Source organism: Saccostrea cucullata, unplaced genomic scaffold (assembly GCF_032062105.1).
Source record: "Saccostrea cucullata isolate Sc308-1 unplaced genomic scaffold, CSIRO_AGI_Scuc_v1 ctg622, whole genome shotgun sequence".
Lineage (NCBI taxonomy): Eukaryota > Metazoa > Mollusca > Bivalvia > Ostreida > Ostreidae > Saccostrea > Saccostrea cuccullata.
The window spans coordinates 71,570-87,584 of record NW_026926615.1 but is presented as its reverse complement, the minus strand read 5'-3'; the positions used below and the strand labels follow the sequence as shown (position 1 = coordinate 87,584).

The 16,015-nt window shown below is 33.3% G+C and overlaps 2 protein-coding genes across 3 annotated transcripts; one reads left to right on the top strand and one right to left on the bottom strand.

Annotated features, from left to right (window-relative positions):
- Positions 1-4,412: 4,412 nt before the first annotated feature.
- Positions 4,413-5,687, bottom strand: LOC134272239 (uncharacterized). Its single transcript, XM_062754488.1, has 3 exons — positions 5,470-5,687; positions 4,831-4,997; positions 4,413-4,663 (listed from the first exon to the last, which is right to left on the bottom strand). Exons 1-3 carry the CDS (start codon positions 5,685-5,687, stop codon positions 4,413-4,415), a joined length of 636 nt encoding a protein of 211 aa, XP_062610472.1.
- A 5,633-nt stretch (positions 5,688-11,320) lies between these two features.
- Positions 11,321-15,804, top strand: LOC134272248 (uncharacterized). 2 transcript variants are annotated; one of them, XM_062754497.1, is made up of 4 exons: positions 11,321-11,436; positions 11,538-11,655; positions 11,876-12,016; positions 14,021-15,804. In XM_062754497.1, exons 1-4 carry the CDS (start codon positions 11,335-11,337, stop codon positions 14,341-14,343), a joined length of 684 nt encoding a protein of 227 aa, XP_062610481.1. In that variant the 5' UTR covers positions 11,321-11,334; the 3' UTR covers positions 14,344-15,804. The 2 variants fall into 2 exon arrangements, with proteins under 2 accessions (XP_062610481.1, XP_062610480.1); XM_062754496.1 differs by having other exon boundaries at positions 14,018-15,804.
- Positions 15,805-16,015: the final 211 nt, after the last annotated feature.

The window sequence follows — 16,015 nt, the reverse complement described above, 5'->3', positions numbered from 1 at the left end:
GTGTAACTGAGTCCCTTTTGTCTATTCTTTCATAAAATTAAATCATGTGTCAGTTAGTCGGCAGAAAAGAGTACTCCTAGTATAACGCAATTTTTTCCCCTCCAAAACGTTCAATTGCCGAACGTTTAGCAGATGTTTATCTCCAACAAGCAGTAGGAAAAGAAAACAAGGTAATTATTCTGAATATTCCCTAGAACAACGTATGAAAATTGCGCGTTATGCCATCGAAAATTGAAATACTGCTGCTGCCAAACAATTCAGCAAAATTCTCTCGAAGTCAGTTAATGAAAGTACCGTTCGTGGAATGAAAACATCCTACTTAAAATTCCAAAAAATTGGAACAGAACTTGGAAGCAAGCTTCCTAAATCACCACGGTGGCGTCAACTAAAACTGGGCCATTATGACTCCGATGTCTGCGATTACATCAGAAATCGAGAAACGGGTGGTGTGGTCAATAAGAGAATTGTGGTCGCAGCAGCCAAACGAATTCTTCTCGCAAAAGATAAAACTTTATTACAAGAACATGGGAGGCAAGTTGAACTTTCTAAAGCATGGGCCTCTTCAATTAAATTATGAAGCGACTTGGTTATATTAAACGTACACAGAAGGGATAAAAAGGTGTTAAATCTCTACCGTCAGACTTTGACGAAATCAAGACAAAATCCCTTGCAAGAATTGGAGATCCTCGTAAAAAAATTAATATTGCGGAAGCTTAAGTGATAAATTGGGATCAAACAGGTTCTAATTTTGTGCCCGTTGGCGACTGGACAATGGCAGAAGAAGGTTCGAACAGGTTCCAATTAAAGACATGGATGACAAACGTCAAATGACTGTGTTATTAGGGTGTACAATGTCGGGGCATGTACTTCCATCCCAGTTCTTGTATCAAGGAAAGACAGAACAGTGTCACTCAGTGTACAATTTTCCAAAAGACTGGGACATTTACCACTCAGAGACACACTGATCAAATGCACACACAATGGAACGGTAAAACTTTTTAAAGATACCCATAACTGATAATACATTAAATTACGTACAAAGCTCATGACTATAATTATTCACAATAGGAAGTAACCTTAATTTCTAATAATCGTTGCCGTAAACTTGGGTCTTATTCAATCGATAGAATAATCGATATAAACAGATAAAAGTTATCATTCAAAACTGTACCTATCTCAACAAATAATTAATGTTGCATTTAAAAAGGGGGCTGGGGGGCTCTTGATCGGCATCTACACTACCAATTTTAAAAGATTCTATTTTATTTTATAAATTCAGTGATGTGGAGAGAGTTGTTGCTCCTTAAATTGAAAACATAAAAGAAGAAATGGACTTGCCAGTCAGGCAGAGAGCTCTTTGCATTTTTGACGTATACAAGGCACACCGAGGAGAAAAACTATGAGGATTACTTCAAAGAATTCAAGAGAATTCAGTGTGTTTATGTACCAGCGTGTTGTACAGATCAGCTGCAACCTTTAGATTAGCTCCGAATGGTGTTTTTGAAGCACGCTATGATATCATGTTTCGAAGACTGGTAGGCTAATGAGTGTGCAGCACACCTGCGTGACGGTGCTTTTCCTAGTGACATTAACAGTGACTTGCGGCTTTCAAGAGTTAAGCCTCTTCATGCCCGATGGCTAACAAAATCTGTAGACAAATTAACATCTGATCTAATTAAAGCTGGTTGGCGAAAGGCGTCAATTTTGGATTGACACCCACGTACGTGAAGAATTAATCTGCTTGGGATATTCTTTTATTTCAGAAACATTATTCTAAATTTTCTAGAGACGTCCATTTTCGTTTGTGTTCATTTCTTATCAGCTAAATAATTTTGAAAGATTTTAATTATGTGATGTGATGCCGCTGCTTGTTTTTTTTTTTTTGATAACAATAATTATTTATTTGATGTGATTATATGATATTTTTATAATATAAAACTGCATGTTATTTAAAAATAATTTTTTTAATGCAAATGTTGACTCTGCAAACCGGAAATATTTCTTCTGCCTTCTCGGTTTTAGTTTATTTGCACCCTATATCCGGGTATCGTAAGGTAACCTTTCTAACTTAGAACATTTTTTTCACGAGAACTTTATTTTCGCGAGTCGAGGATCTCGCGAAATTATGCGTAAATAAAGTTCTCGCGTATAAAAAGTGATTTACAGTACCTCCTTTGTCAGCTTTAATACTTTGTTTTGTTCTCTTGTTGGCTTCTGCATACTCTTTTTGTGCTTTTGTTTTTGCAGCTCTTGTTCTGCTTGAATTGACCACAGCCTTCTTATCCTTACTCTCCTGTACTTTTTTAAGCGTGTCATTTGTGATCCAGTCTTTATGATGATACTTTTTCACTCCAAGTATTTCAAGGCAGCTTGTTGTGATTGTTTTGTTTAATCTCTTTCCAATAATCTTCATCTGTTGTTAGTTCACCTATCTCTTGGGTTTGGTATTTGTTTTTCACCGCAATCTTGTACTCCTGTAAGATTTGAGTATCTTGGAGAAGCCTGGTTTTGTATCTAATTCTCTGGGGGTTTCCTTCTGTTTTTATTTTCTTTAGCTTCTGAATCAGTTTGATGCTGCCTGTCAGTAGATGGTGATCTTAGGCTACATCTGCTGCTCGTTTGACTCTGGTATCTTGCAAAGATCTTCTAAACTTCTTATTGATACATACCAGTATGTGGTCTATCTGATTTTCAGTTATCTGGTCTGGTGATATCCAGGTGGCTTTGTGGATTCTTTTGTGTTGAAATAAAGTGCAACCAATAACTAGTTTTTTGAATGCACATAAGTTTGCTAATCTTTCACATTTTGGCATTAAGTTCTCCAGTCATGATGGTAACATCTCTTTCTCCACAGGTGTCAATAACGCTTTGAAGTCTGTTGTAGAACTCATCTTTTGTGTCTTCCTCTGCATTATTTGTTGGAGCATAGCAGTGACATTTACATATACATGTATCATTCTTGTGAGTCTAACTTTTATATTTACCTTCTCCCCACCTGATATGAGTTTAAGCATAAAAATATTAGAGAGGTTTAGCAAACTAACGTGTACGCGTACTTGTACGTGTGAATTACAAGTTAGAGTTACACGTACAAGTTGTTATTACTTTTGTTGTTTAGCAATTAAAACGTGTACGTGTACGAGAAAATTTTTGAATGTAAAAGTTTTTTTCATTGGATAATAATAAACATTTGTTAGCTTATAAGCTTTGATTTTACAATCTTTCGAAAATGGCACTAAATTTAAAGATGCTGGCCGCAATTTCGGAAGACGACGACTTATTACTTCTGGAAACAAAATCCAGTAAATATGAATCTCTACTTCAATTAGAGGAAATTTCAGACCAACAATGTAAGCATTTATTTCGCTTTGATAAAGCTGGATTGAATGAGATCAGACTGTAATGGAAGTCCCAGAGGTTTTTCGGTGTGCGAATCGCACAGTGTGCAGTGGAATGGAGGGGTTATCCGTTGTAATTAGGCGTCTTGCATATCCAAATCGTCTCGAGGACTTATCACCGCTATTTGGTAGAAAACAAAATATGAGCTTTCAAACATATTTAACACAGCACTTGACTTCATATACGACAATTATGCCTTTCTTCTCGATACACTGGAAAGACCCTGGTTGTCACATGGTGAGCTTCAAGCCATGGCTACCGCTATTCGGGATAAAAATGCTCCTCTGGAAAACTGCTGGGGTTTCATCGATGGTACCGTTCGACCAATATGTCGTCCAGCGCACAACCAGAGAATTGTTTACAATGGCCATAAACGAGTGCATGGCTTGAAATTCCAAAGTATCATGGCCCCTAATGGAATAATTGCGCACTTTTATGGCCCAGTGGAAGGGAGACGACACGATGCTGGTTTGCTGAGAGAGAGTGGTGTGGAAATTGAAATGCAGAGGAATATGACTATGCCCAACAATGAGGTCTACTGTGTTTTGGGGGATCCAGCATATCCCTTAACGCCATTCATTGTACCACCCTTCAAAGGTGCCTTTCTTTCTGCTAACCAAGCACGTTTTAACAGGCGAATGCCAGCTGTAAGAATTAGTGTGGAGTGGGGATTTGGGAAACTGTTGAGCCTGTTCGCTTTTCTTGATTACAAGAAAAACCACAAACTTTATCTTCAGCCTGTTGGAAAATACTATAAAGTCGCTGCCATACTAACCATACATGTTTGTATGGGAGCGAAACTGGGTCGTTTTTCGGGCTGCATCCACCCTCCCTTGAAGAATATTTACATCGTTGACTGTTCTGAAATATTTTCATTCAAATATAAGACGCAGAGTAAAGAAAAATGTACAAAACAAACTTAAGACATGATTAAGTTTTATTGATATTTATTTATCGTGTTTTTTAAATTTTGATATTTATTGATTAAAATTTGAAATTTGCAATACACAAAATTATTTTTGATTCAAAGCTTTCTGGAGAAGCTGCAGCATTAGAGCCTTTTCCTTTTTTTCAGTCTCTACTCTTTCCCTTCTTTCTTCTCTTTCTAATTCAAATCTTTCCCTCTGAAGTTTAAGTTCTTCTCCTCTCACTTTAAGTTCCTCTTTCTTATAATCGCTTTCTTGGTTAGATTTTGTCTGCAGATACTCCATAATATTAGTTGTAGAATTTCTTTTTTTCGGAGTTTGGTCACCTTGATCTTCGTCTAAATGGATCAAATACCAAGTAGATTTATGAATTTAAAATCAATTTTCTCACTAAAATGAGGGGAAAAATTTTTAAGTGATTTGAATGATTTTTAAAAATTTAATCTTGATAAACACAAATTGAATATTTACAACAAATTTTAAAAATAGCGTTTTTAAAGCCTACCTTTGCTTAAATTTTCAAGAGCACGTTTTCGTATGTCTTTTCCTTTTTGATCATCGGCAGACTTCTTCTCTTTCTCACTTTCTTTTATTCTCTCTTCCTCCTCTTTTAATTCCAGTATGTCGTCTAATAATGTTGTTTTTTCGTCATATTCTTCAGAAACTCCTGATCTAAGTAAGAAAAAAATAAACAATATATAATACTTTTCTGAATCTAAAAATCATGTAGGTCTATAGTCATACATGTATTATATAACTTAAATCAATAAATGTTTGAACTCTAGTCATAGATTTGCTTCAATGTAATTAATTTCGTTTGAAAAAAAACCATTGTTCAAAATTCTGCTTGAACGTAATATGTGATTCTTAAATATTTCCAAACCCCTATTGACTTTTTAGTACCCCCCCCTTTAAAAACATTTAAAAGTCACCGCACTGATTATGATTAGAATCTTGATAATGGATATATTATTTTTTTCAACATGCAGCATTGTAATTTATCTAAGATTATTATACCTGCCCTTCTGAATTTTCCTTATATAAAATTATATAGTTAGATGTAATACCAGCCATACACAAGCCATATACAAAGTATATGCAAAGTAAAACAAATCAGATTGGCAGTATGTGATAGTTTTTATACTTTTTCTTGCTTTCTGCATCATTTTTTCTATGGTGTTCCAACAGCAGGTTGGTTCTCTCTCGGACTCTCCGGCCATCTACCGTGAATCCAGCCCTGCTAATAGCGTCACTGTCAGTCCACTTCGCTCGATCTTTAAACGGGTTTTTTGCCAAGACTTCTCTCAGAAGTAACAAATCATCCTTCTCGGAAAATCTTATTTGTTTCTTACGCTCAGACATGTTAGGAAACTGAAAAATAATACAGTGGTACTTTTTTTATTACTGTGTATTTCAACAACCTTGCCATGACCCCCCTCCCCCCTCGACCAAATCGTCTCTGTATGAATTATAAAAGATGATTTGTGAACTTAAATCGTGTATCACTAATTTGAACAAATTAATGCATAAACATCTAAAGAAAATGTTTTTTAAAAGTTTTCATAAACTTCATTCATATATCAATGTTGTGACAGACAAGATAGTAAATAGGTGTGTGTATATGACAAGCAATAAGATACTTTTTTCAATGAGAACATATGTTTTTTTCTACCAACATCCGCATCTTATCTTCTATTTTCCGAAATTCGTTATCTTTCTTTCAAACAAACATCAAATAAAGGAATATCAGCTAGAAGTTTGTACTTACGTGTACTCGGTGATTTACACGTTTCGATAAATGTGTGTAGAAATTCGTCATTAACAAGAATGATGACGTAATACACAGACTTCCGGGGGGAATCCCCTGCTACACGTACAAGTACGCGTACACGTTGGTTTGCTAAACCTCTCTATTATGATTAAGTTTTTGTCTTGTGGATTTCTTTATAAATGGTGTAAACTTTTGACGAAATCAACTTCTTGACCTTTGCTAGATTTTTTCACACATCTGTTTCATATTTGAAAATTTTACTTGAAAAAGACGTTAAAGGTAATCTAACAACTAATCTTTATGAGAAACGTGATGACTTTAACTTTAATTAAGATCGTCAACGTCCCTTGCTTATGCGGCCATATACAGAGTTTATATATCTCAGTTGATTCGATAAACAAAAGCATGCTCTACATATGAAAAGTCTAAAATGAGGTTAATCATTGACACACAAGTTGATGAAACAAGAAAATCAGCAGTCCCTTTTAAAGTCATCATTTCGTTAGTTCTACGGTCGATACTGCAATGAACTTGTCAGCAAATACAATTTATTAATGAGTCAAATGCTGCCTGACGTTTTTCATCCTAATTGTTATTCCATTATTTATACATTTTAATTGAAAACGGATTTTCCCGTCATTTCACTATTATGACTAGAAGCACACGGTGGGTGTGACCGGTCGTCAGGGATGGCACCTGACCCCACCTCCGATGGTTTAAAATATGTCTAAATAATTATTGTAATTTTATAAAATAAATGATACTTATTCAAAATGATTTTTAATTTTCTAATTAGATTTAGAAAACAAAAATTCTTCAAGTAAGAAAAAATGATGATCCGATAATAGAATCAAAATTTAAATAAATGCCGCATAACATTCTAAAGTGCTTATACGTGTATTTTTCATGGAAATATCTAGTTTTGATTCATGAGACAGAATTTATATTATTTAAACTTTTTCTGGAAGATCCCTTATATAACTGATTAATTTCGTTTCTTAATTAATTGTCAAAACCGCAGGATATTTCAGCTTTTGAAAGGCATCATTTTAAAATCATTTTTAAAGTTTTCACCTTTGGGAGAGACTTTTACCGTTTGCAATAAATTTCTTTAGCTCACCTGAGCCGAAGGCTCTAGTGAGCTTTTCTGATCAAAATGTGTCCGTTGTCTGTCGTCGTTGTTGTCGTTAACTTTTCACATTTTCATCTTCTTCTCATGATCAAGAACCACCGGGCCAATTTCAAGCAAACTTGCCACAAAGTATTCATAGGTATAGGGGATTCAAATTTGTTCAAATGAAGGGCCAGGCCCTCTTCCAAGGGGAGATAATTATGAATTAGTGAAAAATTAATGGCAATTTTAAAAAAATCTTCTACTCAAGAACCACTGGGCCAGGAAAGATGACAATCATGTGGAATCATTCTCAGGTAGTGAAAATTCAAGTGTGTTCAAATCATCACCCCGGAGGTAGGTTGGGGCCACAATGGCCGATCAAAGTTTTACATAGGACTATATAGAAAAAATCTTTAAAAATCCTCTTCTCAGGAACACAGGGCCAGGATGAAAATCATGTGGAACCAATCTCAGGTAGTGAAAATTCAAGTTTGTACAATTCATGACCCGGGGGGTAGGGTGGGGCCACAATGGCCGATCAAAGTTTTACATAGGATTATATAAGAAAACTCTTTAAAAATCTTCTTCTCAAGAACCACTGGGCCAGGAAAGATGATAATCATGTGGAATCATTCTCAGGTAGTGAAAATTCAAGTTTGTTCAAATCATCACCCCGGGGGTAGGGTGGGCCCACAATAGGAGATCCAAGTTTTACATTAAAATTTACCGGTATCAAAAAAAATCTTCTTCTCAAGACTTACAAGTCATGATTAATACTAGTATTTATATAGAAGCATTCTCAGGTAGTGTAGAATTAACTTTTTGTTCATATCAAAACCTACTAAGGTAGGGTGGGTCACAATAGTGGATCAAAGTTTTACATAGAAAAGTAAAGGGAATAATCCCAAGAACAGAAAAGCTATGTTTATATCATATTGACATGTAAGCATCCTCATGTCTTGAAGATTTGTTCAAATCACGGCCCTTTGGGGTAGGGAAGGAAACAATGGGGAATCAAATTCATACTATTACGAAGCAATATATAGGAAGAAAATGTTTTTAGAAATTCCTTTTTATCAAGAACAGCAATGTCATATGCTGTATTAATATGACAGCTTCTCAAGTATTGTTAAAATTCACCCCCCCCTCAGTTATCCATCCAATTTTGATTTGATTTGTGCTTTTTTTCCTAGCCGATTTGCTCAGGTGAGCGATGTGGCCCCTGTGCCTCTTGTTGTTATTTTTTTTTAAACTTGTAAACATTATCCAAATAGGATATATAGGGACCCTAACCTCCTTTGAAAAAAAAATCCTGCATCTGCGCATTCGACCTACTTGTATTACAGAATTTTTTTTATAGATATTTTTAAAATATGCTCTTGTGGATTGGAATTATGCTCTGCACCGACTCTATATCTTCATATTTTTTAAACAATTTTGTTGGATTTTATGATATATAGAGCGTAACACCATGCACCAGGAAGTAGATTTCGTTTCGAATGCAACAAATTAACAACTGTAGTATAATTGCTATATTGAAAGAAAAATCATGCACATGTATGTTCATTTATTGAGGACATAGTTTAGACATAATAGCTGTAAAACATGTCTGTAAGCTATTTTGTCTAAACCATCATATCATATGCAAATCAAGTTTTACTGATAATCAAAATACTGAATCCAAGAGGCTAACTTTTATGAACCGTCTGACCAGTTAATTTATTTAACAGAGGAGTTATGAAATACTGGTTTAAATCACCTGCCTTACACAGTTACATGTCGCAGGACAGCCGTAGAGGAGGGCAGGTATTTTTATGTGTCGCAGGACAGCCGTAGAGGAGGGCAGGTATTTATGTGTTTATATGGTAGCTTAACTAATTTATCTTTTTAAATGAATACTCTACAAACTATAGTTGTTTGGAGTCCTGTCATTTTCTTGGATTGTCAACCATGACAAACTCTTTGAAACTTATTATCTTTGGTAAACTTTTTTTTATTAGACACATGTTTCCTAAAATATACCTCAGTACTACTTCATCATAATTGCATGGTTTGTTTGTGATAATTGTTTTTTTTTATTCGAGAGAATAACATTTTTTAAAGAATTATCCATTTCATCCCATATTTTCATTAGAGCCTAGTCCTTAATTCTCGAATATTAAATTGGGGTCGTAAATTTCTCGATTTCGGCAGTGGAGTCAAATCTTGTTAAGCCAACAGGAATGCTAGGTGTCAAGGAGATAAGGGACCAAGCAAAATCACATTGATGGGACCAGTACAAAACAAAATCCTCATTCAAAAGTAAGTACGTGTCCTATGGCAGTCGTGTTTTAAAAAAAAAAAGTAATGCCCCATGGTATTATATTGACGTTAGTGAGAAAAAAAGGAACAAAACTACGGAGTCTTTCAAATTAAAGATATTTTAAACATCGGTGAAAGTTTTTTTTTAAATATAATTCTTTTTATCAATGCTTGTCCATTTGTAACATTTTCCATTAATTTGAAGATTTATGTTGCCATTTGTATCCTTCGTTTGAGTAAAAAGATATGGCTTTTTAAAATATTTCTTAAAAGAAAAATATCTTTAAATATTATAATAATGAATCTTTCTCTTTTGGTTGAGTACAAAAACTCACTGAACAAAAAGTATGTGTCCCATTGGTACTTGAATTTATGCTTTTTTTGTCCGATGCTTTTCTTTGATGAAAAAACCCATTGTCCCATGCCCGCTGGTACCATGACCATCACTGTGATAAATTGCGCCTGGTACCTAGAAAGAAATTTTTATTACTAGACTAATTTTTATTGTTTTAGTCCAAACCCTCTTGTACCAAGAGGTAGTTACCATAAAATGTAAAAAAGTTTTTGCTTTCTTCATCTATTAATGCTTGACATATATCCTAAGACGTTGAAAATGTTCAGAAGTTAACATCCGGCACACGGCACACAACGACAGCAAAAATGAATAGCAATAGGGTTACCTAGTGATTCGGGTTACCTCAAAACTTTGCATGAAAGAAAAGAAGAAAAAATAAACCATATTGATTGCATAGTAAATAATTGTCACAATGAGCGCATGTGTGGCCTGCTTTAAGGCAGCATAAAAGGTGGAGATAAATTTAAAACTGCTGAGCTATAGTCATATATTAGAGAAGAAAGGGAGAGAGAGGGGTGGGAGGTATTGACAATTCCACCATGTAGTCTATGTTGTAAGATATAAGATTTAGTCATTCAACTGAGAGAATGAGATATTTTTAATTATCAATTTTCACTGTGTTATTATTACAGACTGAAGTTTATTTTGGGGCCATGATTTTCACAATTAATTTTGGCAGTGAACTTATATTTTATTGTGATTGTAATCAAGCCAACAGTTTCACTGCTTGGTTTACAGGAGATCAAAAGAAATTTCTTAAGGATACATGTAGGACTAATTTCGATTGTTTTAGTCCGTTTTAGCGAGGATGGGGAGAGGGGCAGTTACCGTTCAATTTACAATTTTTATACCTGTCTTCTATAAATGCTTTACACGTATGCCAAATTTGATGAAAATTATAAATAAGTGATTCAAGACATGAAGATGAAAATGTTCAGAAGTTAACAACCGACTCACCGCGCACGACTACAGACAAAATGGACAGCAAAAGTTCTTTGTGAAAACTTTTGTGATTGGAACCCTTTTCCGTACCATAACTGGATGGTTCCATATGTAGCGGTAAAGAGTTGTTTTCGGTGAATTCAATGAATTGTTTTCGACCAAATAAATGTAGGGGCGGTAATGATCGGTCGAAAATTTGAAGTTAAAAATGTAACCGAAATGAGTCTTAATTTTTGGAGATGTAGCGGTAATGTTGAAATTCCAACTGAATAATTTGCATGAAAGAAATAAAAAAAAATTAATCATATTGTTAGCATAGTAAATAAAATGTTCAATGTGTACAGTGTAGCCTGATTTATAGCAGCATAAAAGGTGGAGATTTTAAAACGTAGTAATTCACTACAGAGAGAAAGAGGTATTGGCAGTAACACCCCATCTATGTTGTAAAGTTTTAGGATATACAGGTACATGTAAGATGTCGCCTCTCAATCTAGACTTTATTTTTAGATTCTTTTGTTGGAGAAGGATGGCCCGAAACAAGGCGCTTATAGCCGACTTATTCTCGTCTGCATTAGGTTTAGTTTTCTGTTGTATTGCCACTGTAACACCTGGCTTCTTCATTAATCAGGTAATCTATATCTTTTATGAAATATTACAATTTAGAGTGAATACATCTCTGTTTTGCAGAGTTGAGAAGATACAGACTTTTTCACATAAATTCTTTTGTAGGAAAGAAGGGAGAGCATCTTTTATTGTCATTATAAGGAATATGGATCGGATTCATGGTCAACAAATACTTATGTAGCCTATGATAAGGAGCACGATACGAATGGATACAGTCAGCTCTGTAAATTAATATCTCTCTCTTCTTTCTTTCTTCTTCCTCTTATATTAGTTTCGTCGATGTGTATTCAAAATAAAATAAACACGCTTATTTGATATGTTTGAGGAGCTTCGATTTTCGCAGCACTCAAAATTGGTACCATATCGTTCTTATCGTATCACAGATAATTGAATGTAAAAAAAATCTAAGTTGAGGAAAGAAAAATAAATTGTTTCTTTTTCAGCAATGTTAGGTTTGCAGTTGGAAAGCCTTATAACTGTTGTCCTTGGTGGATTCGGTTGGTTGATCCTTTTGTCGAATATCATGAAAAAAGCGCCAATTCCATCGATGTTTTTGACTGGGGGAATATTTCTACTAGTGGCAGGTATATATATGACAAGCCAATTTGCTATTTTTTTCTGAAAACAAAATTTATCTTAACATTACAGAGATATCTCTCATTTCAGAGAGATACATGTATCTATTAAAAAATAAAGATATCACCCAACTGAAAGAGATACATGTATATCTTATTTTAAAGAGATATCTCTATGATGAAGAGATATCTTTTAAACTTAGGGGATATCTCTTTTCGTGAAAAGACATCTCTGAGCGTTAAAGAGATATCTCTTTCGTCTAGAGAGATATCGCTTTTACTTTTAAAGATATCTTTGCAAGTTAAAAAGAAATCTCTTAAAGTAAAAAACAAGGAAATATTTCTGTTAGTTTATCTCAGAGATATCTCTCAAAGTGAAAGAGGTATCTTTCAAAAGTGTCTAAAAGAGATATCTCTCAAGCAAAAAGAGATATCTTTTTAGTGCAAAGACATATCTCTCTTCAATATTTTTTATTGAAATTCCATTTAAAATGACTTCTCCCTTCACAGAAGTACATTAAAGTCTTTTTAAATTTCGACTTTTCATATTATACTTCTTTATAACTTTACTAAACATGACAAGTGATTCAGTGTTGTCTAGATTTCAAATTAGTTAAAGTTTATTATTTTATCAACTGAAAACATTCGGTCCATTGCATTTGATATATTATGCTTACTTTCGTTTTCCTGAATATTAAATTTTTATCATTTTTATCATTTATGCCGTTATTATTTGTTGTTTCAAACATAGGATTTATAGCATTTTAGTCTGAATAATTCATTTATATTTCTCTGGATATTTCATGCTCAGTCTGTTTTCTTATAACAGCGAAACTATTCCATAGACTTTGCTTCCTGTTTCGCTTTCATTTTAAAGGGTAGAATTAATTATTTTTTTATGGATCACTAGAAAGGAGATATCTCTTTCATTACAAAAACATATATCTTTAGCTTAGAAAGATATCTCTTTTTAAATATCTAAAGAGATATCTCTCTATCAAATGAAGAAATCTCTTTTAACATTGTTAAAGAGAATTTCTCTAACTTTAAGATATCCCTTTCGCTTAAAGAGATATCTCTCTAGCTTAGAAAGATATCTCTCTAAGTAAAAGAGATATCTTTTGTTTAAAGAGATATCTCTCTAAGATATAAAGATGTCTCTATTAGTCAACGAGATATCTCTATAAGCTAAAGAGACATCTCTCCATGCTAGAGAGATATCTCTCTTATTTAGAGAAAAAAAATTATTATATGAATAAATAGTGAAAGGGTTGCTATAGGTAACATTGCTTTGTCTTTCTGCTGGTGTGTCTAAACTCCACGTGCTTTCATAAAGTGTCGCATGAACTTAAAAATGCAACTTTCTTAAAGGGGCATGGACACAGTTTCAGCTAAAAATTTTCAAATAATTTTTTCCCCATTTTTACAAATATTTCATTAAGGTCATTATAACAATCATAAAAAAATTGAACTTCAGTTGTCGACATATTAAGAGCTCTAAACATTATTATGTAAACATGGTCCGTGTCATATTTTTTACATAGGTTTATATACAAAAATATGTTCCTTCAAAGCAGGTTATATCAATAAAAAAGGTTATTTCTTAAATGGATTACTAGACGGTTTCAAGTGATTTGCTAAATTTCGTTTTGTTATAAATAGGATTTCTTTATGTTAAAAAAATAATAATGATAAGGCTCGTGCCTTGTTTCCATTATGAAGAACTTTAAGTTCTGTATCTTGTTTGTTAATCAACAAATGATGTTCAAAATTTTGCTAGTTATTAAATGATGCCTTAGTTGGAAATTGTAAACATTAAAATTGGTTTTAAAAGTTCAGTTGAAACTGTGTTCCTGTCCCTTTAAAGTCAAAGACATAGAAATATGATCATAAAGATTTGGACAAAAATTCTGATCAAAACAAAAAACATATTTTCTCTGATTAGGTTAGGATGAAATGTCTTGAATCGGATTGCTAACATTATTTATATTTCATTTTTTACATTTTCAGCAGTGTCAGAGTTTGCAGTCCTGGTTATATGTATATCTGTTAATCTTAGAGAAATTGCTTATGTATCAAACCCCAGAAATAGTCACTATAACTTAGAAGATTTGAGCGTCGAGGTTCCGTACTCCCTTATTCTTGCTGGCTTTGGTATCATTTTAATTCTAATTGCTGTGGTGAGGATTTTTATTCGCAATAAGAGATACCAATTAAGCACCGAAATTCATCATGAAATGTCATTTGAACCGAGGAGTAACATCAGGGAATTCATCATCGTTTCTCAGCACCTGAGGGGTGAAGACGAGAGATGCATCACAGAAGACAGGGTTTAAGGATAAATAACAAAAAAAAATATTTTTCAGAAATTAGCAACATTTTGCATAGATTAATATTCAAATAGGTACATGTAACCTAGGTTAACTAAGTCATATTTTCTAGGAAAGAGAGAGAATTTGGTAATATTTTGTCACAATGACAAAATATGCGCAAAATTTGGTATAGAATTACACAGAAAACGATACAAGGTCGCATATCAATGCACTAAAGAAAACTTATGATTTCTTTAGACATGTAGTTTTGGTATTTATTATTATTTAATTTTTATTCAGAATCAGTCAAAAATTTAGACCGATCCATGCATCAATTTTTTACTTGTGTTATTATCCTTAAAGCTAAGCGTCAAACATCACTTTAATATATAAAGTTCTACCTTTAAAAAAGAATTTCCCACGGTGGGATTCGAACCCGCGACGTTAGGATCAACTCTATACTTTGCGGCTCTAGAGCAGACGCTTAACCACTGCACCACAAGGAATAAAAAAGAAAATATTCAGTGGACGTAAATATATTTATATCACTATACATGTACATGTATCATCGATCAATTTATCACAGTACCATGTTTCACTTATAATTATGTTTGGCAATCACATCTCGAGGCATTGACTTTTTGATGTGCCATATTTTTGCTATATACTTCATGTTTTTATTTTTTTTGCATATTTTGTTTTAAATTGAGGGGATCAGCATATTGATCTGTATTGTGTCAATACTTTTTGGTCTGATCCCCTATCATGGTATGTGTATTATTTTCTTCTTATTTTAGCATTTTTATTACTATATTTCATCTCCACATTGGAGTTGATTTCATTGTTTATTTATCAGCAAAACGCTGCATTTCATTTCCGGAAATATGCATAGCATATATTTCCGACATTTTTTTTTTATTTCCGTATTTTACCTGTGCGGCATTTCAATGTTTTCTAAGTAACAAAAAATAGAATTTGAAAACTATTTATACCAAAATATTAATATAACAGATAATAAAAAACATCATATATGCATATATGAAGTACTAAGTCTGGGTAAAAAAGCATAAAACTTTTTCTCCACATTTAAAGTGCACTAAATTAAATGTCAGTGACAGCACCATACTTATTTCCAAGTCACTGATAGATTTACAAAATTGGATTTCAATGATTTAAATATCATTTATTCCTTTAAATTTTTCATAAGTATTTTCTCAAATCTGTTATTATAGGTACTACATATATATTTGAAAAATGTCGGAAATGAAAACAAACAAATTTCGGAAATGAAAACAAAAAGAAAGTCGGAAATGAAAAGTTGATAATTACCAAAAATTCCGAAAATGAAATGCAGCCCAGCAAACATAGAGTTGTCGTGAAATTGTGTTGCTTAAGAAAACTTAAAGATCAGTAAAGTGATGCAAGATTTAGTGGGTTTTTAAAATATTTTTACAGCATATTTTTTTCAAATGATTGTTTATTTGAGTCCAATAAATTTTCAACCAAACGTACAGTGTTTCCTTTTAAACAATCTTGTTTCGAGTTGTTAGTTTGAAGGTTCACCCGAATAAATTGTTTGTTGTAGAAAATTATATCGACGAGGGGTGATCAAAAACCTCGCGAATTAATTGACTAACTACCTTAAAACAATTATATTAGGTTTCAGCATTCATTCCGTAAGTAATTTTATGCACAA